At 50.4% G+C, this 24,120-nt stretch overlaps 1 protein-coding gene across 1 annotated transcript in view; it reads left to right on the plus strand.

Moving 5' to 3' along the window:
- CDHR1 (cadherin related family member 1) overlaps positions 1-23,165 on the plus strand; it is a 40,407-nt gene extending 17,242 nt beyond the window's left edge. The window contains exons 7-17 of the mRNA XM_038744312.1: positions 599-715; positions 2,423-2,566; positions 6,394-6,472; positions 7,095-7,195; positions 8,539-8,742; positions 9,763-9,915; positions 11,004-11,168; positions 12,995-13,062; positions 19,186-19,414; positions 20,258-20,512; positions 22,638-23,165. Of these exons, the coding sequence (XP_038600240.1) occupies positions 599-715; positions 2,423-2,566; positions 6,394-6,472; positions 7,095-7,195; positions 8,539-8,742; positions 9,763-9,915; positions 11,004-11,168; positions 12,995-13,062; positions 19,186-19,414; positions 20,258-20,512; positions 22,638-23,165 (2,043 nt within the window). The remainder of the gene's footprint in view (positions 1-598; positions 716-2,422; positions 2,567-6,393; positions 6,473-7,094; positions 7,196-8,538; positions 8,743-9,762; positions 9,916-11,003; positions 11,169-12,994; positions 13,063-19,185; positions 19,415-20,257; positions 20,513-22,637) is intronic.
- Positions 23,166-24,120: the final 955 nt, after the last annotated feature.

The raw sequence follows: 24,120 nt of genomic DNA on the forward strand, positions 1-24,120 counted from the left end.
TGAGGCCCACGCCTGTGGGAAGTGCTGCCCTGAACAGTTCCCATCATGATTCTGTCCTTGAATCTCGATGGCTGCATTGCTCGAGAAGCAGAGTGGCTCAGTGAAAAGACCACAGGTTTGGGAGTCAGAGGTCGTACGTACTAATCCCGCCTCTGCCACTTGTCTGCTGTTTGACTTTGGGCAAGTCGCTTCACTTCTCTGTGCCTCAGTCACCTCAACTGTAAAATGGGGATTAAGACTGTGAGCCCCACGTGGGACAACCTGATTACCTTGTATCTCCTCCAGCGCTTAGAACAGTGCTTGGCACATAGTAAGCACTTAACAAATACAATCATTAATATTATTATTGCTCGGCTCTGAGAGTGGCTCCACTGGGTGGGGGTCTCTGCGTGGCCTCCCCAGCTGTGGGGGGAACACGACTACCTCGGGGAGTCGGGTCACATCCAGGAAAAGACTCTGACACCTTGAGGGTCCCCATGAGCTTGGCCAATGAAGATAAAGTAGTAGCTCTGTCCTGGGCTACTTCCCAGCTGGTCTGCTGGGTTTTCCAGGGACCCTGTTCCTGGTCATTCTTTCCCACCTTTCCTCCTCTCTGCAGAATGCCCGGGCCAACAAGTTTATGGTGGACCGCCACAGTGGGGTGCTTCGCATCAAGGCCGGGGCCACTCTGGATTATGAGAAGTCAAGGACTCATTTTGTCACTGTGGTAGCCAAGGTATTGGGGTTGCTGTGGGGAAGGGGCAATAGCCTGGCTCCTACTTCCTGATAGCTGCCTTGGTCAGCCCGAGAAACTGAGTGCACTCCCCTGGGCTGGAGGTAGGCCAGGGGACTGTAGAGTGGGGAAGGGTTGGAGGAGAGTGGGTGGGAGATGGGGTAGTGAGGAAGAGCAGGAGGGAGAGGGGAGTTGGGAGAACAGGTGTGTACAGGAGGAAGAGGGGATTGGGGGGAGCTGAGAAGGGCAGGTGGGAGGGGATCCCGGGAGTGAAAAAGGGTAGAAGGGAAAAATATTTCAGGTGTCTCAGGGCAGAATTCTTCAGGTGTCTCTGAGAAGAAAAAAGGTCTGAGGTGATCAGAGAAGGGATCACCTTGGTCCCCTGCAGCTTTAGAGGAGTACAGTGGTGGAGGCCACTTTCCCAAAATGCCGCACACATGTTGCCCACTGCTACCGTTCCAATTCGACCTCTTCAGAGAGCTCATGTTCTTTAATTGGCTCAAGCAGAGCCAGCCTTGCCCACACTCCCAGGAGAAGGCTGGACCTCTGCTTCACAGCTCATCCTGCCTTCCCCAGACAACAAGCCTCAGCTCATCCTTCTTGGGTCACAGACTTGTACAGGGATCTTCTTGGGTGTCCGAGGAGCTGTTTCTGTGAGCCTAGGTCTGGACTCATGCACACTCAACTAAATGATCTCTGTCTTTGAAGGTGGCAGGGTGCAGAAGCTTCATGATCACAAGTATTTTTGATCAGCCTGTGCAAGTGGGGTCTGATGGAAACAGCTCCTTCCATCAGTCTTCTTGGGGAAGATAAAGCTGACCATACATCCCACTTTAGTCAGGACAGTCCTGGATTATTGGATTACCATAGGCTGTCCTGAGCCCTTTTACCAAAGTAATGAGATGTCTCAGAACTCGGGCTGACCTAGCTAAGCTGGTCACAACCTATCCTGTCCTGACAACCCACCTGCTCTTTCATGTCAAGCCTGGTCCCGTGGCACACTCTGGGATGTAGAGTATGGTTATTCCACAATGCTGAGGGAGTGAAACCCCTCACTACCTCTCTACTTGCTCACGCATTGCTCAGAGAATAGTGGAAGGCGTGTGAGCTTAGAGGGGTGACAGAGTCCCAGTTTTCATTAAAGTCATCTGGTCAGCCTATTTGATTATAATGGTATTTGTTAAGCGCTTACTATGTGCGAAGCACTTAAAGCCAGAATGTTTGTTTCCAGGGGAGTAAGGCTGAATGAGGGGAGGTGTATCATTAGGCAGTTGACCAGCACACTGTGTCTCTGAGAGAACATTCAGGACAAGTCAGCCAGCCAGCCCCCTCCTCAGATCTACTGTTTTCCAGCTCTGGCTCATTGGACCTAGACAGGAATTCTCTGCTCGTGCTATCTTCTGCCTCTGCCACTACTTCTTAGGCAGGACACCCGGTGGTTCCGAGGCAGGATGGCCGATACCCTTTCCCCTTCGTAAATATCCACATTGGCTCTGCCCTGCTGTGACCAGCTAGTCCTGCCCAGCCAAAGTCCCGTTCGAGAAGGGGAAAGCTGAGCTAGAAACCCACGTCCTGTCCTCTCCCGGCATCTGGCGTCCGGCCTCTGGATGCTGGGCGGAACCTCTGCTCAGGGTTACAGAAGAGGTCACTCCATCACTGTGGTCCAATGGGACAGATTGAAGTCTGGGCTTGTTCTGGACTCTGCCATAGGACGGCGGCGGGAAGCTCCGTGGAGACTATAAAGTGTTCTCTGCCACCACCACCATCACCGTCAACGTGGATGACGTCCAGGACTCGCCCCCTGTGTTTGTCGGAACCCCCTACTACGGCTATGTCTACGAGGACACCCTCCCAGTGAGCGGGGACCCCTCTGGGAAAGCCTCTCCCCCACCGTGGGTCTGCAGCCCCCACCAACCCTCCCTTTCCCTCCTAACCAGCTGCTCTCTTCCCCATCCCCTTCCTTCATTTTTCCTCTTCCCAATCCCAAGGTGAGAAACCAGGGACCACGGCACAGTACAACGAAACTAAAGCATGGAGATGGGAGCTGGAGTGGGAAGGGTATGAGCTGGGGCTGGGGCCTGTGGCTTCTGAAAATCTGAGCTTCCTGAGTGGCGATTGGTGTGGCTCGGCGTTGAAGCCTTCCAGTCCAGGGTCCGGCCAGAGTCGGATAGCCCCGGAACAGACCGTTGCTTTCTTTGTGAAGCAGCGTGGCTCAGTGGAAAGAGCCCGGGCTTGGGAGTCAGAGGTCGTGGGTTCGAATCCCGGCTCCGCCACATGTCAGCTGTGTGACTTTGGGCAAGCCACTTAACTTCTCTGGGCCTCAGTTACCTCATCTGTAAAATGGGGATGAAGACTGTGAGCCCCACGTGGGACAACCTAATCACCTTGTATCCCCCCCAGCGCTTAGAACAGTGCTTCGCACATAGTAAGCACTTAACAAATACCATTATTATTTATTATTATTGTTATTATTTGTGGCTGAGCTGAGAGCTCAGTCCCCAGATGTGGCAGGAGACTCCTGGTGGGTGGGGAGGGGGGAGGGAGAAACACATGGGATTCACCTGGCCAGCAGAGAACTGTGGCAGTCCTTAGGAGAAGTAGCGTGGCTAAGTGGAAAGAGCCCGGGCTTAGGAGTCAGAGGTCACGGGTTCTAATCCTGGCTCCGCCACTTGTCAGCTGTGTGACTTTGGGCAAGTCACTTTGCTTCTCTGTGCCTCAGTGATCTCATCTGTAAAATGGGGATGAAGACTGTGAGCCCTACGTGGGACAACCTGATTACCTTGTATCCCAGCTAGTGCTTAGGACAGTGCTTGGCACGTGGTAAGCACTTAACAAATGCCATCATTATTACTATTATTGAAGAGAATCAGCGTGGCTCAGTGGAAAGAGCCTTGACCTTTGGAGTCAAAGGTCATGGGTTCAAATCCCAGCCCCGCCACTTGTCAGCTGTGTGACTTTGGGCAAGTCACTTCACTTCTCTGAGCCTCAGTTCCCTCATCTGTAAAATGGGGATGAAGATTGAGAGCCCCATGTGGGACAACCTGATCACCTTGTAAGCTCCCCAGCTCTTAGAACAGTGCTTTGCACATAGTAAGCGCTTAATAAATGCCATCATTATTATTAGTAGTAGTATTTGAGTGAAGGCCTCAAGCCCTCCAAAGGCCCAGGCACCAGCTCTTCGGGAGGACGGGCATGACACCTTCAGGGAATCCCTCTGGCCTGGTACCTCACACAGGTCACTTCTAGCAACTTTCCTCTGGCCCCAAGAGGAGTCTGTCATGATGGGGCCCAGGTTGGGTGGGCACAGGCAAAGAAATCTTCACTGCAGCAGTCGTCTCCAAGGGGAGCCTGCCAGGTCTCCGCAAAGATTCACCAACTGAGCTTATGGAACCAATGCAATTGATTGAGAACCCTACTAAGCACTTGGGAGAGTACATTAGAGTATGTAGATTCCTCCAGACTAGAGGGGAAGCTTACAAACTGGAGGGGGAGACACATTAAAATAAATTACAGGTGGATTATCCATCAGTCAATCAAATTTATTGAGTGCTTACTGTATACAGATCATTGTACTAAATGCTTGGGAAAGTACAATGTAACAAGAGTTGGTAGACACATTCCCTGCCCATAGCAAGTTTGCAGTCTAGAGGGATGTAGACCTAAGTGCTGTTGGGGTGAAGGAAAAATTGAAGCTCGTAAGAGGTACATACGGACCCAAGTGCATAGATTCTGCAGAAGAGTGGGCAGATAGGGGAAGTGAGGGTTTAGTCAGGGAAGGCCTTTTGATTTGACTAGGTCTTTGAAGTTAGGGGGAGTGGACGGCCTTTTGGAGCTCACTGTGGCCAGGGGATGGGTCCAACAGTTGTATTGTTATATCACACTCTACCAAGTACTTAGTACAGTGCTCAATAAATATGACCGAGTGATTGATTTGAAGTGGGAAGGGAGTTCCAGGCCAGTGGGAGGATATGGACAAAGCGTTGGCGTTGAGATACACAAGCTCAAGGAACAGTGAGTAGGTTGGAGTTAATGGAGGAAACTTGGAGGGTTGGGCTGCAGTAAGAGATTAGCAAGGGCAGATAGGAGGGACAGAGCTGATTAAGGGCATTAAAGTTGATGGTAAGAGGTTTCAGTTTGATGTGGAAGTGGATGGTGCAACCACTGGAGGCTCTTGAGGAATGGGGAGATGTGGACTGAATTGTTTGTTTTTAAGAAAAATAACCCAGGCACCAGAATGAAGTAAGGACTGGAGAGGGGAGAGAAAGAAAGCAGGGAGGTCAGCGAAAGAGGCTGATGCAGTAGTTAAGGCGGGAACTGATGAGAGCTTGGGTCACTGCAGAAGCAGTTTGGATGGAGAGAAAGGGGTGGATTTTAGAGACGTTATAAGGGAGAGTATGTGGGTACGTGAATGAGAGATGAGTCAAGGATAGTGCCCAGGTTATGGGATAGTGAGACAGAGTGGATGGGGAAGCTGTGGGAAAGTCTAGGGGTAGGACAGGTTTGAGTGAAAAGATGAGGGGTTCTGTTTAGGGCATGGTGGGACACCCACAAAGAGAGTTCAAGTGATCCCACCCAGTTGTCTGGAACCTCAAAGCCTGCTCCGATTCCAGCGCTCCCCTAGGGTCCTGAGCCATCCTCCCTGGCTAGCCCAAGGTGGCAGTGGCGGTGGTGGGGAGAGCAGAAGCTGGAAAGTTGCCTTTCAGCCTTTTCCCCTGGAAACTTGGATTTCCAGAGTCGACAGGCCCCAACTTTTCCCCTTCCCACCCCAGCTCCCTTCCATCTTGCTTAAGTGTGTGTACATCGTGCTGCCGTCCCAGGGTCTCTCACCTTGGGGACACGAAAGGAAATCCTGGCTTTCACTCTGCCTGACTCAATCTCTCCCTGTCTATGACCTACGGCTTACTAGCCCTGCCCAACTTGGGACATTTCTAGTTGGCATGTGAATTCTCCACTGACTGGCAGGATATGGCCTATCGCCTCAGTGAGGACATAATAATAATAATAATAATAATAATAATGGCATTTATTAAGCACTGACTATGTGCAAAGCACTGTTCTAAGCACTGGGGAGGTTACAAGGTGATCAGGTTGTCCCACAGGGGGCTCATAGTCTTAATCCCCATTTTACTGATGAGGAAACTCAAGCCCGGAGAAGTTAAGTGACTTGCCCAGAGTCACACAGCTGACAATTGGCAGAGCTGGCATTTGAACCCATGACCTCTGACTCCAAAGCCCAAGCTCTTTCCACTGAGCCACGCTGCTTCTCTGTCGCCTCTGATGGTTTCGAGGAGGGGAGAGGGGCAGAGAGGAACCCTCAAAGGTGGGCTTGCACTCTAGCCTGGCGCAACTTAGCACCTAGGACTGGGCTTTTGAGTGCATTTATCTCACCTAGAAACTCCGAGGAGGTTGGGTTTGTCCCTTGCTTTTAGGCCTGGGGGTTGTCAAGGGCCAGTGAGTTTCAAACCTATAGTGAGAGAGAGCACTTTGCAGTGGACTGTGAATGCTTTATGAACTCCCTGCATAACTACACCAATGGTCTTGGACCCTCTCCAAAGCCCCTTCATCTATTTCCCCTCTCCCTGGAGCAGCCCCTCAAGCAGGGAAGCTGCTGCTTCCTTCTGAAGGGAAGGGGGGATCCTGACTCCTCCCTACTCACCTGGGCCCTCCCCATGATCCACTAGGGCTCGGAGGTCTTGGCAGTGGCCGCTATGGATGGTGATCGTGGCCAACCCAACCCCATTCTCTACAGCCTGGTGAACGGTGAGTCTGCTTGGGAGCTGATGGGGAATGGGATGGGAAGAAAATTGCATTATGGCTCTGCCTCGGCCAGATGCAGGAGTCCCTGACTGGCCCCGGTTAGATCCCTGAAATTCTTTGAGCACAGTTTATTCATCTATAAACTGGGTTCTAGGATGGAAGGGAAGATGCGGTATAGTGCCTGGTTCTATGTTAATATTTCAACCTGTCAGTCTTGATTTCTTGTCTGGTAAAATGGCCCATTTCTTATCAGCCAGTTTCAATAGACCGGGCCTTGATTTGGGAAGCTGATTCCACTGAGCATTTTGGAGTCAAGGGAAGAGGGAGAGAGAGGAAGGGAAGAGAGACAGATGGGCGGATGGATGGAGGGATGGGTGGGTGGATGGGTGGATGGATGGATGGTTGGATGGATGGATGGATGGCAGGGCTGCCTGGTTTCAGTCTCAACCAAGGTTTTGTCTTGGTTAGAGCAGCCTGTAATGACCAGCCAACAAATGTCAAATCGAGGAACTACACCATGGCCCTGCTCCGTGGCACTGAAGGAGCAAATTTCTGTTTTGTTTTGTTTTTTGATGGCATGTATTAAGCGCTTACTATGTGCAAAGCACCTTTCTGTTCCGCGCAGGGAGTGAAGGATCATTTGAAATAAACACCTCGACGGGCGCCATTTCAGTCATTCAGAGTCCCAGCCAACTCGAGAAAGAAGTGTATGAACTGAAAGTCCAGGTATGTTCCCAGAAGCCTAGAACATAAACCTCGGTGCCACATCCACATGCCACGGGTTTCGGAGCGCTCCCGTGTCACTGAGAAGAGATGCCCCCGGCCAGGGAGGAGTAGAGCTAGAATGGAGACGGTGACTATAATAATGTCATAGGCAACACTTGGTGGAAGTGCATTTGAAGAGCTTTTTTCTGCCTCCCCCCGACCCTGCCGGCTCCATCCCATGACTAAATGACCGGAGCAGCTCAGCCCCAAGACTCTGACTTCCACCTTGTTAATACATCACTTCTGTCCTGTACACCACACAGCCATGCTGCCGTCATTTTAGATAGGGACCCCGGGGACACACAGTCTTCACCTCATCCATCTTTATGAGGGGTGCTCCCTCCCTGCCCCCCACTTCTACTGTCTCCATCTCTGGTGGTGGGCCCTGAGGCCAGCAACATTTATTTTGTTAAGTACTTACTGTGTGCCAGGCACTGTACTAAGCACTGGGGTAGATATAAGATGATCAGGTTGGACCCAATCCATGTCCCACATGGGGCTCACAGTCTTAGTCCCCATTTTACAGATAAGGGCCAGAGAAGTTAAGTGTCTTGCCCAAGGTCACACAGTAGAGTAGTGGAGGAGTCAGAATTAGAATCCGGGTCCTTCTAACTCCCAGATTTGTGCTCCACTAGCCATACTGCTGCCCACACTGCCTTTCTTACTTATGGACTGAGGCCGTCCTGGGGCTGTTTGTTTCAGCAGGGGATCAAAGGTCATTGTGGCCCTCTGTATTGTGGAACACCTTGAGGATGGCATATTAACTTCGGTACCATTTTATTTCTGGGAATTTCCAGGTTTCAGTAGGACAGTGTGTTCCATCACCCCCGTCCCCTCACCCACTAAACTTCTAGGCTGGGTCTTCATTCTTCCCACTCCCTCCCACCTCTTCAGTCCCCTCTCTGCCCATTTGACCAGTGTGTTCCTGAGGGGCAAGGATGACCTGGGCTACAAGAACCAGGAGGAGTGAGGGCAGTCTCTGGGCATGGGGGCCAGAGGCAAACTCTCGCCAGCTCCTCCCCAAGCTCCCTACTCCAGAGACAGGAAGAAGGGAAATTCCCATGGACCCTGGTGAGGGACCCGCTTGTCTGTGCCCAAGGTCTGCATCATCCCCTGGAATCCCCGGGAGGAAGGGTGGGGTGGAAATACCTGGGTCTCCGCCTATGCTTGTATCTACCCCAGTGCTCAGTATAGTGCCTGGCACATAGTAAGTGCTTAACCGAAACCGTAATTATCGTTACTATTATTATGGGTGGCATTCACGCAGATTCCTTGGCCCCCGTGACTCCGCTCCCTTCTCCCAGGTGTCAGAAGTTGGTTCTGGGGGAGCCAAAGAGGCCCACGCACTGACCACCGTAACCATCAGGGTGGTCGACCTCAACAACCACCCTCCCACGTTCTACGGAGAAGATGGACCCCAGGACCGGTTTGAGCTGACCATGTATGAACATCCACTGGAGGGAGAGATCCTAAGGGGCTTGAAGATCACTGTCAATGACTCTGACCAGGTGTGTGGGGACCCCCCCTCCTGCCTGGGGTGGGGGCGCACAGAAAGCCCCGCGAGGGCTGGGGCCGGGACCGGGCAGGAGAAGGTGGTTGTTGTCCCCTCCCCTTCGGGACCCAGGGCAGAGCTATCCCAGATCCAGATCCTGGAGTGCCTCAGCCAAACCCAGGTAGGGGGCATGGATGGACTGGCTCTGGATCAACCAACTGTCCATCTCTGGGAGAGTCTTCACCGTTGGACAGGTGTGATGGGCCCCTTGGGTTTTGATTGGGCTTCACACCCTCACCCCCCTCTCCACCGACCGTTGGGCCGGTCTGGGAGATCCAGCACCACAGGCAAGCATCACTAGGGCAGGGTAATAATAAAAATGATGATGATTTGTTAAGCGCTTACTATGTGCAAAGCACTGTTCTGAGCGCTGGGAAGGTTACAAGGTGATCAGGTTGTCCCACGGGGGGCTCACAGTCTTCATCCCCATTTTACAGATGAGATCACTGAGGCCCAGAGAAGTGAAGTGACTTGCCCAAAGTCACTCAGCTGACAAGTGGCGGAGCCGGGATTAGAACCCATGACCTCTGACTCCAAAGCCCATGCTCTTTCCACTGAGGCATTCTGCTTCTCTAGAGAAGACATGACTCTTCCTCCTCACCTCACCTCACTTTATAGGAGTGAAAGCCCTTCTGGACATTACTCCAGGTCCTCCTTTGGGTGACCCCAGTGCCCTGTTCCCCTTGAGACAGACCCGTTGACCCACCCCCTTTGCCCAAAGGACAGTGCAGGCTCCCCACCTCCTCTCCAACCCTTCGGCCTGCTGCCCCACCTGCCCCCTCCTAGCCCCCGGGGCCCTGGGTCAGGGTTTCTGGGTCAGACACCGCTCAGGGTTCAGGGCCGAAAATCCCAAGAACCTTGGACTCGAGTGGCCCCGGCAACCGCAACTCAGCTTTCCACTTGGACTGGAGGGGAGGTTCCTGGGGACCCCAGCTGACCATCGGGCTCCCCTCTATCTGCCCTATTGATTTCTTAGGGTGCCAATGCCAAGTTCAGCCTGAAGCTGGTGGGGCCCGGGGGCATCTTCCGTGTTGTCCCCCAGACCGTCTTAAACGAAGCACAGGTCACTGTCATTGTGGAGAACTCGGCCGCCATTGACTTTGAGGCATCCAAGGTGCTGACCTTCAAGGTACCAAATTGGGGCCCCTTCTGCCCCCTCTTCCCTCGAGGGATTCCCGATTTTGAGTCCTGTCTGTCTCTCAATCAATCAATCAATGGTATTCACTGAGTGCTTATTGTGAGTAGAACTCTTTACGAAGCATTTGGGGAAAAGTACAGTAGAGTAGGTAGACCTGATCCCTGCCCTCAAGGAGCATCCAATCAATTCTGGATTCTGGATTCTTCCTCCCCCCCACCCCTTCCCTTTTCAACTGTGAGCCCACTGCTGGGTAGGGACTGTCTCTATATGTTACCAACTTGTACTTCCCAAGCGCTTAGTACAGTGCTCTGCACACAGTAAGCGCTCAATAAATATGATTGATGATGATGATGATGATTCTATCCTACCTCAGTCAGATCAGGTCTGTGGGGGTGAGAGAGTGCCAGAGTTGGACATGTTTTGTTTTGTTGTCTGTCTCTCCCTTCAAGACTGTGAGCCCGTTGTTGGGTAGGGACCATCTTTATATGTACTTCCCAAGCGCTTAGTACAGTGCTCTGCACACAGTAAGCACTCAATAAATGCAATTGAATGAATGAATGAATGAATTAGGATTTAGCTGCTCCTCCTCCGTCCACCTGCCCATCCCCACGCCAGACTCCTCCTGACATCCCTCAGGGTTTGGCCTTGTTTGGCATCATAGAGCCTGCTCTCCTGCCCCCAAAGAACTTCCTCTCCTTACTGCAACTCTAACCTAGGGGCCTGGGGCACCCAGGGGCCCAGATCGGATTTAACTCTGCCCCTACACTCTCGTTGCTCAGTCAGTCAATCAGGAAATCGTATTTATTGAGTGCTTACTGTGTGCAGAGCACTGTACTAAGCTCTTGGGAGAGTCCAACACAACAATTAAGCCTGTGAGCCCCATGTGGGACAGGGACTGTGTCCAACTGGATTAACTTGTATCTACCCCAGCGCTTAGGTTATCGGCTTCTCCCCTCCCCTGCTCCCCAGGGCATTGGGGTGAGCTCCAGGGCAGTGCCTATTAAGCGGTCATCCCTGATGCTCCAGGCCCCAGCACCTGACCCAGTGGTGCCCCACCGCCCCCGCACTTGTCTCCCCAGCTCCTGGCAGTGGAACTGAGCACCCCAGAAAAGTTCAGCTCCACAGCTGACATTGTGATCCAGCTCCTGGACACCAACGACAACGTCCCAAAGTTCTCCTCGGATTTCTACGTCGCCCGCATCCCGGAGAACTCACCGGGGGGCTCCAATGTGGTCGCTGTCACGGTAGGTTCGTGCCAGAAAAGACCCCGAGAGGGTGGCAGAGGAGCGGCACAGTCATCAACTCTGTCCCCCTGAAGTAAGAGCCAGGGGAGAGTGAAGACATTTCTTTGGACTGTGAGCCGAAGAATCTGACTACTGACTATCAGTTAGTCAATCAACCAATCATATTTATTGGTTTATTGGTTTATTTATTAATGCTTAGTGTGTGCAGAGTACTGTCCTAAGTGCTTGGGAGAGTACAATATAACAGTATATCAGAGTTGATAGACATTCCCTGCTCACAACGAGCTTACAGTCTAGAGGGGGAGACAAATGTTAATGTAAATAAAAATAAATTAGGGCTATGTGGTGGGAAAGTTAGTGGTAATTGCTGTGGGGCTTAGGAAGAGGTGAATAAAGGGAGCAAATCCAAATGCAAGGGCGACACAGAAGGGAGTGGGAGAAGATTAAATGAGGACTTAGTCAGGGAAGGCCTCTTGGAGGTGCGCATTCAATAAGGCTTTGAAGGTGGGGAAGGTATGAAGAGGGAAGGCATTCCAGGCCAGAGGTAGGATGTAGGCAAGTGGTCAGCAGTGAGATAAATGAGATCGAGATACAGTAACTTGGTTGTTACTAAAGAAGCGGTGAAGTTTGCAGAGTTGTAGTAGGAGAATAGTGAGGTAAATTAGGAGGGGGCAAGGTGATTGAGTGCTTTAAAGTCAATGGTAAAAAGTTCCTGCCAGTTGGAGATCCTTGAGGAATGGGGAAATGTGGACCGAACATTTTGTAGAAAAATGATCTGGGCAGCAGAGGGAAGAATGGACTGGAGTGGGAAGAGACAAGAGGAAAGGAGGTCAGCAAGGAGGCTGATGTGGTAATAAAGGGGGAGATAGGAAGAATGCTTGGATGAACATGGTAGCAGTTTGGATGGAAAGGAAAAGACAGATTATAGCGAGTGTAGTATGGTGAGTGTAGGTGACAGAATTTAGTGACAGATCAAGTATGTGAGTTCAATAAGAGAGATGCGTCAAGGATAATGCCAAGGTTACAGGCTTGGGAGACAGGAAGGGTGGTGGTGCTGCCTACAATAATGGAAAAATCACAGGGAGGATGGGAAAGATAAGGAGTTATGTTTTGGACATCTTAAATTTGAGGTGTTGGCAGGACAACCAAGCAGAAATAGACTAGATTCCTTTGCCATACTCTGCTTCTTGGGGGGCCAGAGAGGCTAAAAGAACAACCGGGCTCTGCTTGAATTTCCAGCTGGAGGTTGAAACAGGAGGAGATGTTTACTGAAAAGCGTTGGAGCAGGGCTTCTTCCTGATGAAAGCTAAGAACGATTTAGCCTAGCCATCGCCTGAGGCGATATGGATGTTCCCTCTCCTCCTGCTCCCTCCCTCCTCCTCACAGGCAGCTAGTTTCCCGCCCTACCCAGCCATGGGCAGGAATGGCTCTTTGGCTCAAGTACCTTTCAGCCAGTTAAGTTTCCCTTTCCTCTCCCTCAGCTGGACTGGCATGCAGAATGGGTTCCTGAAGTAACAAGTGGCCAGAGTTCTCCGGAGTCCAGCCCAGCATCATCCGGGGCCCAGCCCAGCATCCTTCAGCCCCCAGCCCATTCCAAGATTTTCCCAGTGTTCAGGTAGTGGATAGGAGGGCCGCGAGGCAGGAGTCCGGCCTGAGCTCCTCCAGCTCCCCACTAATGGATTGGCTCAGGAAACAACAGCATTTTCCAGCAAGTAGACGGGTGAAGCCAAGGGTCAAGTTCCCTTTTGGGATTACTAGGGCCAGGGTCAGGACTGAAGGGAAGCACGGGCCCACTAAGCTGACCTCGTCTCTCCTCTCTTTTCTAGGCGACCGATCCGGACTCAGGACTCTGGGGTGAAGTCAAATACTCTGTTTATGGAACAGGATCTGATCTGTAAGTAGGACTTGGTTGGCAGCCACCAAGCCAAATAGGGCTTCAGAAGCGATGGGACAGACTAAATTTGAGTGTTAGAAGAGAGGGACAGATCCGAGATAATGCCAAGTTTGTGGGCTCCAGAAATGGGGAGGATGGTGATCCTATTCAGTGCTTAGAACAGTGCTTCAGCACTTAGAACAGTGCTTTGCACATAGTAAGTGCTTAACAAAAGCCATCATCATTATTATTATTATTATTATTATTGACTGTGGTTGGAAAGTTAGGAAGAGGAGAGAAATGACATGGCCTAATGGATAGAGCACAGGCCCGGAAGTCAGAAGGACCTGGGTTCTAATCTTGGCATGGCCACTTGTCTGCTGTGTGACCTTGGGCAAGTCACTTCACTTCTCTGTGCCTCAGTTATCTTATCTGCAAAATGGGGATTGAGACTGTGAGCCCCACATGGGACAGGAACTGTGTACAGCTCTATTTGCTTGTATCCACCCCAGCACTTGGTACAGAGTCTGGCACAGAGTACGTGCTTAACAAATACCTTTTAAAAAAATAAATAAAAGGAAGAGGAGTTTAAAAGGAAGATGAGAAGTTCAGTTTGGGACACACTGGGCTTGAGGTGCTCGTGGGATATCCAAATAGAAGTAGCTTGGAAATGGGAGCAAATCCAAGATTGTAGAGAAGGAGAGAGCTCGGGCCTAGGGAGATAGATCTGGGGGTCATCCATGTAGAAATGGCAATTGAAGCCATGGAAGGAGATGAGCTTCCCGAGGGGTCACTGTGAAGTAATAAGACAGGAGCCTGAGAACAAAGCCTGGAAAGGATACCCACAGTTAGGATATAGGAGAGCCACAATAAACACCAAGAAGGCAGATGAATATTCATTCATTCAATCATATTTATTGAGCACTTACTGTGTGCAGAGCACTGTACTAAGCGCTTGGGAAGTACAAGTTGGCAACGTATAGAGACGGTCCCTACCCAACAACGGGCTCACAGTCTAGAAGGGGAAGACAGACAACAAAACAAAACATGTGGACAGGTGTCAAGTCGTCAGATATATAACGCTCTGCACACAGTTTATAGAGTTACCCTTCACTATGAAGACCTCACTGCTGATGGTGAGATTAAATACATGAGTGTGAGTGTCACACTGAAAATCTTTGGCACATTCATACTCTGTCCCATGATAACATCAAATGTGCACTTTTTCTGTCCCCTGCCTATTCAGGGTGCGTACTGAACAACTGAAACTACTATAACTCAAACAATAATGGTTAAAGGAGTAAAGCTTTGTCCTCGTTTACTCATCCAATTGTATTTATTGAATGTTTACTGTGAGCAGAGCATGGTACTAAGCACTTGGGATAGTAAAGTATAAAAGAGGTGGTAGACATGTTCCCTGCCCATAACAAGCTCTCGGCCTAGAGGATGCCTCAAAATCAGGAAGAGCCAGCTCTGTACTAAGCGCTGGGGTGGATACAAGCAAATAGAGCTGGACACAGTCCCTGTCCCATGTGGGGCTCACAGCCTCAATCTCCATTTTGCAGACAAGATAACTGAGGCACAGAGAAGTGAAGTGACTTGCCCAAGGTCACACAGCAGACAAGTGGCCATGCCAAGATTAGAACTCAGGTCCTTCTGACTTCCGGGCCTGTGCTCTATCCATTATCAGTGGAGCATAGTTATTTAGTGTTTACTGTGGTATTTGTTAACTGTGTTATTTGTGAAGTGCTTACTGTGTGCCAAGCACTGTTCTAAGCATTGGGTTCGGCACACGGTAATCACGTTGGACACAGTCCCTGTCCCTCATGGGGCTCACAGTCTTAATTCCCATTTTACAGATGAGGGAACTGAGGCATAGAGAAGTGAAGTGACTTACCCAAGGTCACACAGCAGACATGAGACAGAGACGTGATTAGGACCCATGTCCGACTCCCAGCCTGTGCTCTTTCCACTAGACCATGCTGCTTCTCTTTGTGCAGAGCACTGTAATGAACACTTGGGAGAGTACAATGTAACAGATTTAGTAGAAACGTTCCTTGCCCACAGTGAGCCCAGTCCATATTCATAGTGAAGCAGCGTGGCTCAGTGGAAAGAGCCCGGGCTTTGGAGTCAGAGGTCACGGGTTCAAATCCCAGCTCCGACACTTTTCAGCTGTGTGACTTTGGGCGAGTCACTTGACTTCTCTGTGCCTCAGTTACCTCACCTGTAAAATGGGGGTGAAGACTGTGAGCCCCCCGTGGGACAACCTGATCACCTGGTAACCTCCCCAGTGCTTAGAACAGTGCTTTGCACGTAGTAAGACTTTAACAAATGCCATCATCATCATTATTATTATTATTATAAAGCCACTCAGCCTCACCTACTGCTGTGTGATGTTGACTCGGCACACAGTAAGCGCTCAATAAATCCGATTGAATGAATGAATGAATGAATGAATGAACTCCACAATGGGCCAGCTCATGTGCTACAAGAAGCAGTAGCAGTTGTACTATTTATTACCGTTTTATGTACCCTGAGCACAGTACTAAGCACTGAAAAATTAGAAAAAGGTGAGATGCGTGGCCCCGGCCCTCTAGGGCTCCCATTCTAAGCATAAGCTGGGGTTTAGTGACAGATACAGTTGGCGAGATGAAATAATGAGACACAAAGCAAACATAGAGAGCAACATTAAAATATAGCGCCTGATAAGACTTGTGAGAAAGGGGACTTGAAGGAGCCATTTAAAGATGGTAGAGGCCGCCCGCTTCAGTCCCTTCCTGCCCCACATCCAGAGGGCTTATTGAGAGCAGAAACCCTGATGTTGGGGTGGGAAGGTGGCAGGCGTTACCAGTGGTTTCAATCAATCGGTGGTATTTACTACTGATAATAATAATGTTGGTATTTGTTAAGCGCTTACTGTGTGCCAAGCACTGTTCTTATGGACTGGGATAGATACAAGGTAATCTGGTTGTCCCATGTGGGGCTCACAGTCTTCATCCCCATTTTGCAGATAAGGTAACTGAGGCAAAAAGAAGTTAAGTGACTTGCCCAAGGTCACACAGCTGACAAGTGGCGGAGCCAGGATTTGAACCCATGACCTCTGACTCTCAAGCCCGGGCTCTTGCCACTAAGCCACACTGCTTCACAAGCAGCTGAACCCACTGTTGGGTAGGGACCGTCTCTATATGTTGCCAACTTGTACTTCCCAAGCGCTTAGTACAGTGCTCTGCACACAGTAAGAATTTAATAAATACGATTGATTGATTGATTGATTGATTGACTAAGCTAAGCGCTGCCTGCATGAAGAGCACAGTACTAAGCATTGAGAGAATACAATTCAGTTGGTAGACACATTTCTCGCCCTCAAGGAACTTACCCTCCATCCTTTCTGGGAGACGACTTCTTATCGTCACTCAGTGCCTCACCAGAAGAGGAGATTCAGAACTGATACTTGTTGAGCACGAAGAGGTGGGATATAAGAAGTTAAAAACCTAAAAAAAGGGCCAAAGTTCCTTTAGCAGGCCAACCAGGACCCAAGGAGCCCGGGAACCCCATTTTCCTGGAAGCCCCCTTTCCCGGGACTGGCCTTCTCCTCTCCTGCCTGACTCCAGGAGAGGCAGGCCCCTGAGTCTCATGAGATTCAGCTCTCCGTGGTAGGAGGGATGGGAAGAACTTCGTCTGCTAACTGAATTCACTTCCTGAGAGTGGGCATAAAGAGAAAGAGGATAGGCATAGAGGCTTCCACGTTCTGAATCCCTGATTGCAGGTTGTCAGCTCGAGGATGGCATTCTCTGTTCTCTTTCTCCACTGGCAAAAAAATCCAGGAATTGTAGGAGGAGCCAAATTAAGAAGTAATAATAATAATAATAATAATAATAATAATAATAATAATAATATTGATGGCATTTGTTAAGCGCTTGCTATATGCAGAGCACTGTTCTAAGCGCTGGGGGGGATACGAGGTGATCAAGTTGCCCCACGTGGGGCTCACAATCAATCCCCATTTTACAGATGAGGTAACTGAGGTTCAGAGAAGTTAAGTGACTTGCCCAAGATCACACAGCAGACGTGGTGGAGCCGGGATTCAAACCCATGACCTCTGACTCCAAAGCCCATGCTCTTTTCACTGAGTGGTGGATAGAGCACAGGCCTGACACTCAGAAGGACCTGGCTTCTAACCCTGGCTCTGCCACTCGTCTACTGTGTAACTTTGAAAAAGTCCCTTCACTTCTCTGTGCCTCAGTAGCCTCATCTGTATAATGGGGTTTAATACTGTGAGCCCCATGTGGGACATGGACTGTGTCCAACCTAAATAGCTTACAGGCCTGGGAGTCAAAAGGACCTGGGTTCTAATACTAGCTCTGCCGCTTGTCTGGTGTGTGACCTTCGGCAAGGCACTTAACTTCTCTGTGCCTCAGTAACCTCATCTCCAAAATCATCATCATCAATCGTATTTATTGAGCGCTTACTGTGTGCAGAGCACTGTACTAAGCGCTTGGGAAGTACAAGTTGGCAACATAATCCCCAACAAAATGGGGATTAATACTGTGAGCCCCATGTGGGACATGAACTGTGCCCAGCCTAATTAGCTTGTATCTACCCCATCGCTTAGTGCAGTGCCTAACACATAGTAAGTACCTAACAAATACCATTTTTTTAAAAAAAGGGGGACAAAACTTCCCAAATGTAAGAGCAAAGAGACCCAGCAATGACTGCCAGAAGGAAGGAAAGAAAGAGGGAGGAAGGAAGGAAGAGGAGGGAGGGAGGCAGAGAGGAGACTAAACACAAGAAGAGTATGGTTTTTTTTTTAAAAAAAAGAGGGTTCACAAAGAAGCTGTGGAAAATTGGATCCTCTGACTGGCTGTAATTAAACACATCCAGACATATTTTGTTAGGGCAAGCCAGAATCAGTTGCCTCCGGACACTGACCCCTCCCCCCTCCCCCCTTGGGAAGGCTCGTCAGACCAACTGCTGAATCCGTGTAAACCCGCCGTGGCAACCCCCCCAAACTCCGCCCTCCCCGCACCCTGCTGCCACGCTGCTTCGGTTTTTATTTTATTTTATTTTATTTTATTTTATTTTATTTTATTTTATTTTATATTTTATGGTCTTCCTCAGGCGCCTACTAGGTGGCAGGCACTGTACTCTCCCTCTCCTCCCACTCCCCCCCCGGCCTTACCTCCTTCCCCTCCCCACATCACCTGTATATATGTATATATGTTTGTACATATTTATTACTCTATTTATTTTACTTGTACATATTTATTCTATTTATTTTATTTGGTTTATATGTTTTGTTTCGTTGTCTGTCTCCCCCTTCTAGACTGTGAGCCCGCTGTTGGGTAGGGACCGTCTCTATATGTCGCCAACTTGTACTTCCCAAGCGCTTAGCACAGTGCTCTGCACACAGTAATTGCTCAATAAATACGATTGAATGAATGAATGATTATTTACTATTGTATTTAGTTTGTTTTGTTAATATATTTTGTTTTGTTGTCTGTCTCCCCCTTCTAGACTGTGAGCCCGCTGTTGGGTAGGGACCATCTCTATATGTTGCCAACTTGTACTTCCCAAGTGCTTAGTACAGTGCTCTGCACACAGTAAGCGCTCAATAAATATGATTGAATGAATGAATTAATATTTACTATTGTATTTATTTTATTTTGTTAATATATTTTGTTTTGTTGTCTGTCTGCCCCTTCTAGACTGTGAGCCCGCTGTTGGGTAGGGGCTGTCTCTATATATTGCCAACTTGTACTTCCCAAGCGCTTAGTATAGTGCTCTGCACACAGTAAGCGCTCAATAAATACGATTGAATGAATGAATGTTTACTATCCTATTTATTTTATTAATATATTTTGTTTTGTTGTCTGTCTCCCCCTCCTAGACTGTGAGCCAGCTGTTGAGCAGGGACCATCTCTATCTGTTGCTAACTTGTACTTCCCAAGCCTTAGTACGGTGCTCTGCACACAGTAAGCGCTCAATAAATACGATTGAGTGAGTGAGTGAGTGATGGTGGGCCGGGAGAAGATGTTTTGGTGGGACATTGCCGTCTCTGACTCATTTGCAGCCTGTTGGCAAACATGAGTCTCCCTGCCTTGGGCTGCCAATCCATGCTTTCTGTTTGCCATCTGTGCCCCCCAGCTTCCTGATCCACCCTTCCACGGGGATCATCTACACCCAGCCATGGGCCTCCTTGGATGCCGAAATCACCTCCAAGTACAATTTCTACGTGAAAGCAGAAGATGCGGAGGGGAAGTCCAGCCTGGCGGAGGTGTTCGTCACGGTGCTGGACGTCAATGACCACTGCCCGGAATTTGACGGGAGCATCCAGGAGAAGACCATGACCTTTGGGAGCCCTGTGAAGATAGAGGTGAGTTAGCGGGCCGTTTCTGTCCAAGCGCTAGAGGGTCCAACCTCCGCAGGCGGGTCAGTAAGCGCTCAATAAATATGACTGAATAAATAAATGAATGAATGAATGAATGGGCAGTAGCAGTACTGAACCTGCAGAAAGTGCTTCGTCCTCATCGTCATTCAGTTAGTGGTATTTATTGAGTGGTTTATTGACTGTGAAGCATAGAACTAAGCTCTTGAGAGAGTGCAGTACATAGGAGTTGTTAGACTCCTATGCAGTATGGAGTTGTTGTTCCCTGCCCACAGTGTACTTACAGTCCAGAAGGGGGACTACCACCAGTCATTTAGAAAACCTGAGTGCAGTATCTGTCCTACACACTTAATAGAGACAATAACTGTGGTCCTTCTTAGGTACGTACTAAATATCAAGCACTGTACTGAGCGCCAGGGCTGATACAAGATAATCAAGCTGGACACAGTCCCTGACCTACTTGGGGCTGCTAGTCTAAGGGGGTAGGAGAATAAGTATTGAATCCCCATTTTACAGATGAGAAAATAGAGGCACAGGGAAGTTAAGTGACGTCCCAAAGTCATATAGCAGGCAAGGGGCAGAGAGGGGATTAGAACCGAGGACCCCTGACCCTCAGGCCTGGGCTCTTTCCACTTAGGCCACACTGCTTCTCTTGACAAAATGAGCTAATTTCCATTACTATGGAAAGACCGGCACCCTCGTTTCCCCATCCACCTGAGGAAATGGGTCCCTCTGCAGGAGTCTCAGAGCCCCACCAGAGGTAGAATTTCCGCGCTGCCGATGCTCTTCAGCCCCTCGAGGCTCACTGCCGGTCTCTGTCCCTCCGAGCAGGCTACAGATCAGGATGCTGAAGAGCCCAACAACGTCGTCGACTATGCCATCATGCAAGCCGACCCCGCCGATGTGTTTGACATAGACCAGAGCACAGGGGAGATCAAGTTCAAGTCCTACATCCGTTCCCTGGACATCATCCACAACATCACGAAGAACAAAGACTGCATCTGGTCCGTGGTGGTGCAGGCCAAGGATAGGGGCTCCCCATCCTTCAGCACTACGGCCGTGCTGAAGATCGACATCGCCGAGGAGGTGAGTCGGGAGGGGGCGCTGGGAGCAGTTTAGTCCCGAATTCCATCCCGCCCTGGGGCAGAATGGTGTACACCGAGGCAGGTTGAAGACCAAACACTACATCAAAGATGGCTTTTTCTCAGGCCTGTAGCTCTGGGAAAGACTGGTAAGGGTGCTTTTTACGGTTCCCTCTCAATTTTCTTTTGGAATCAAATCATTTGCGCTGGTGGAGCCCTGACTCCAGAGCACGACATAAGGAAGGCCAATGCCAAGACGCTCAATTCGCAATTCTCAGCCCGAGCCCGTGTTGAGGGAATCAGTAGGAATAGCTACCTGAAACACGTCTTCACCTGACCTCTGTCTGGATCCACAGAAGAAGAAGTAGATAGCAAGCATTGTGCTAAACCCTGTGGTAGATATAAGGTAATCAGATCACACACAATCCCTGCCCCACACAGTCTAAGGAGGAGGGAGAATGGGAATTTCATCCTTATTATACAGATAAGGAAACTGAGGCACAGAAAAGTTAAGTGACTTTTCCAAGATCACACAGCAGGCAAATGGCAGCTGTGACTAGAACTCAGGTCTCCCGACTCCCAGTCCTGTGCTCCTTCCACGAAGACATGCTGTTTCTTGAACAAAATTCTAGATACCTGCTCCTCAGGGGCAATGAGGGAAATGACTCCCACCGTTTTTTGAGCTGGACTCCCGAGACATTCCAGGTCTCTGACAAGAGCAGAGAGTTTCCAGTCAGGACTGAAAAGACTCAAAATGATGGCTTTCTGGCCTATTTACTCCTTAAAGCTTGGGCCCTCCCACTTCTCGCCCCTGCTAAAATCCCTCTCCTTTCCATCCTCCTGCTCAAAATTAGAAGTTGGCAACTTTGAGCAGTGTCCCCAGGACAGGCCCAATGCGCTTCCTTGCCTGCTGGGCACTGGCAGCGTTGGTGTCACGGTGAGGAGTTGATGGTGACAGACGCTCACACTAAACAGGATCATTTCCAAACAAGTCCCACTTCTCTAGGCTCACCAAGCACTTTATTTCTCAGACTTCCAGCCTCTTGTGGTCCCAGGTAGAAAGAAGGGAGGATTGTCAAGGGGCTTCCCTGCCCCCTCGTACGGTGGGACTTGTGTCTCTTCATCCTGGAAACACAGTGGAGAAAGCAACTCCTTGGAAGCCCCTTTGGAATCTGGACAAGGGAGTTGCCTCCCATCTCCTGGATAGGAGCAGTGCACCCCAACTTGAGGATGGGAATGTGGCATTTCATCTCCAGGACTGACCGGTTGGTCGTGTGGCCTCACACTTCCTCAGAAGCCCTGCCTTCTCTCTTAAATCAATTCTGCTGTTCTTTTTGGCTTTGATAACATTTGAGCTGATGGTTTTTCTTATATTTTCAGATCAGAGGCAGGGTAGGGGCCTGCGTTCAGCCTCAGGAAGCATCCACGGACCATATTTGGGATTGGTGTGAGCGGCTTTCTTGCCATTATTCCTGGGACCTTGGTGATTTCCACCATTCTCTACTGGAAAAGCGTGAAAAAATCTAGATTGCATCCTCAGCTCAAATTCATAAAGATTATCCCGGCTGCTCCGAGGCAGTCCCTGTGCTGAACACCTGCAGTTCGAACCTCTGGTTGTTGGTCCCCTGAGCTCAGCCCTCCCCAGGTCCATTTTTGCAGGCTCTGGGTCCATTCTGTAAGAGAGTACAAGAGAACCAGAATGCTAACCATTCACCTGAGCCAAGCAGCGGCTTTAAATCACAGATAAGATCCCAAGATGTAAGGAACTTCAATGGTTTTTTGGCTTGAAAATACCTTGCTTCCAGCTTTCCCGATCCCCGGTTGCCACTGAGCCCTTCGCTTCTGCGCCTCGAAACAATTTCTCCAGAGTAAGCCGTGCCTCTTCCCAGTGATGGCTCCGAGGGGGTGACCGTCTCACGGGCCGGAGACTGTCACCTGGTACTGAGCCGAGCTGTTATATTAGCATTAGTGATAGTGAAAGCCAGTTGGGGAGGAGCCAACTCCTCCTATGGGGCCGTTACCCCTCTGGGAAATCCAAGGGGACTTTTGCAAACTCTAGGAAGAAGAAGGTGGCACCCGCAGTCTCATCCCACAGTGGTGTCAGCTGTTCTGTCTGTCCTCTTTTCCAGACGCTCTCCAAAGGACCCATGGCTGCCTTCTTGATGCAAAGTAAAGACAACCCCATGAAAGCGGTGGGCGTGCTGGCCGGCGTCATGAGCGCCCTGGTCATCGTCACCGTCGTCATCTCCACCGCCATGTTCTGGCGCAACAAGAAGTCCAACAGAATCCTGCCCGTGCGCCGGATCATCCGGAAGAGGCCGAGCCCACCCCCCCGCAGCATCAGGACCGAGTGGCTGAAATTCAAGAGGTCGCAAGCCGCCAGCCGATTCGCCCCGGAGGACCATCCGGAGGCCAGCCAACCGAATGGGAACAGCAACAACAACGGTCCACCTTCAGCCCCTGCTCCACCCTCTCCGCCATCCACCAAGCCCGTGGTCAGCCCTCCGGGGTGGGAGGGTGGCACCCCTGGTTGGGCGGTGCTCACCGTCTCCGGATCCCTGACCCCCAAGCTCTCGAGTAATTTCCAGTCGGCCCTCGTGTCTGAGCTCAAACGGAAGTTTGAAAGGAGCACGGCTCATAGCAAGTCTTCTCTGTAAAGTGTCCCTGGGCAAATGGATAGATGCTTCCCCCTCTCCCCGCCCCTGCGGACTTGGGAAATCAATCCCACCTTGCTCCTCTCCCCTTCACACAGCGTCCGTTGACCTCAGAGCATCCGTCCCATTACCGGGATTAGCGTTTACCTCCCCGTCCAACGTTCTGAGCCGATCCGTTCCCTTTCACCCTAGAACCGTGTCAGGGACAGCCCGTTCTGTTGGTGGTGTTAGCTGGAATTTACCCTGATGGTCTGTGAACCATGATGGCCCCACTCCCTGGAGGCTCAGGGAGATGCCCTCTGCACCACTAAAGTGCCGACTCTTCTGGGAATTCGTCCTGGAGCATTCCAGCGGTTTGCGGCCTGAGGCCGACGTTTCCTTGGGGGAGACACTCAGGGGCGGACCTGCTCTATGGCATTCCAGTGTTCCCGGTTGGGCCCTGGAGCCTCTTCCATGCCCCATCCAGAAATTCCCCATGTGTGTGCAACCCAGGGAATGTCCAGACTCCAACTCGTTGACCGTGTGGGTCCCCGTGGACCTGGCGGAGAGAGGGATGGGTCATCAGCACTGCAACTCAGGCATTTTTACCGTTATCTTCCTGGGCCCCTGCTCCCCACACGGCCATACTGGATGAATGGAAATCGGAATGAGCCCAGGAAACACCAGCCCTCTCAGCAGTTTGAAGAATCATCAATTGTATTTATTGAAGAATAAATAAGGGAAGAATGACTCCCTAGAATCAATTGTGTAGCCTTTTAAATTGGCAGCTCTCCTCTCAACACTTAAGTGGGCTCCATCCACTTAAGTCCATCCACACTGAGGCTCCATCCCTCTCTTCCCCTCAATTTCAGGGAACTGGAGCAGTGGTCAGATTTTCCAGTCCTGGGGTCAATTTTAGGGAAGGTTCCGTCTTTCCCTGGGGAGGAAGTATGCACGGCTCTGCATAGCGTTGTACCCC

Source organism: Tachyglossus aculeatus, chromosome 3 (assembly GCF_015852505.1).
Source record: "Tachyglossus aculeatus isolate mTacAcu1 chromosome 3, mTacAcu1.pri, whole genome shotgun sequence".
NCBI classification, from domain to species: Eukaryota; Metazoa; Chordata; class Mammalia; order Monotremata; family Tachyglossidae; genus Tachyglossus; species Tachyglossus aculeatus.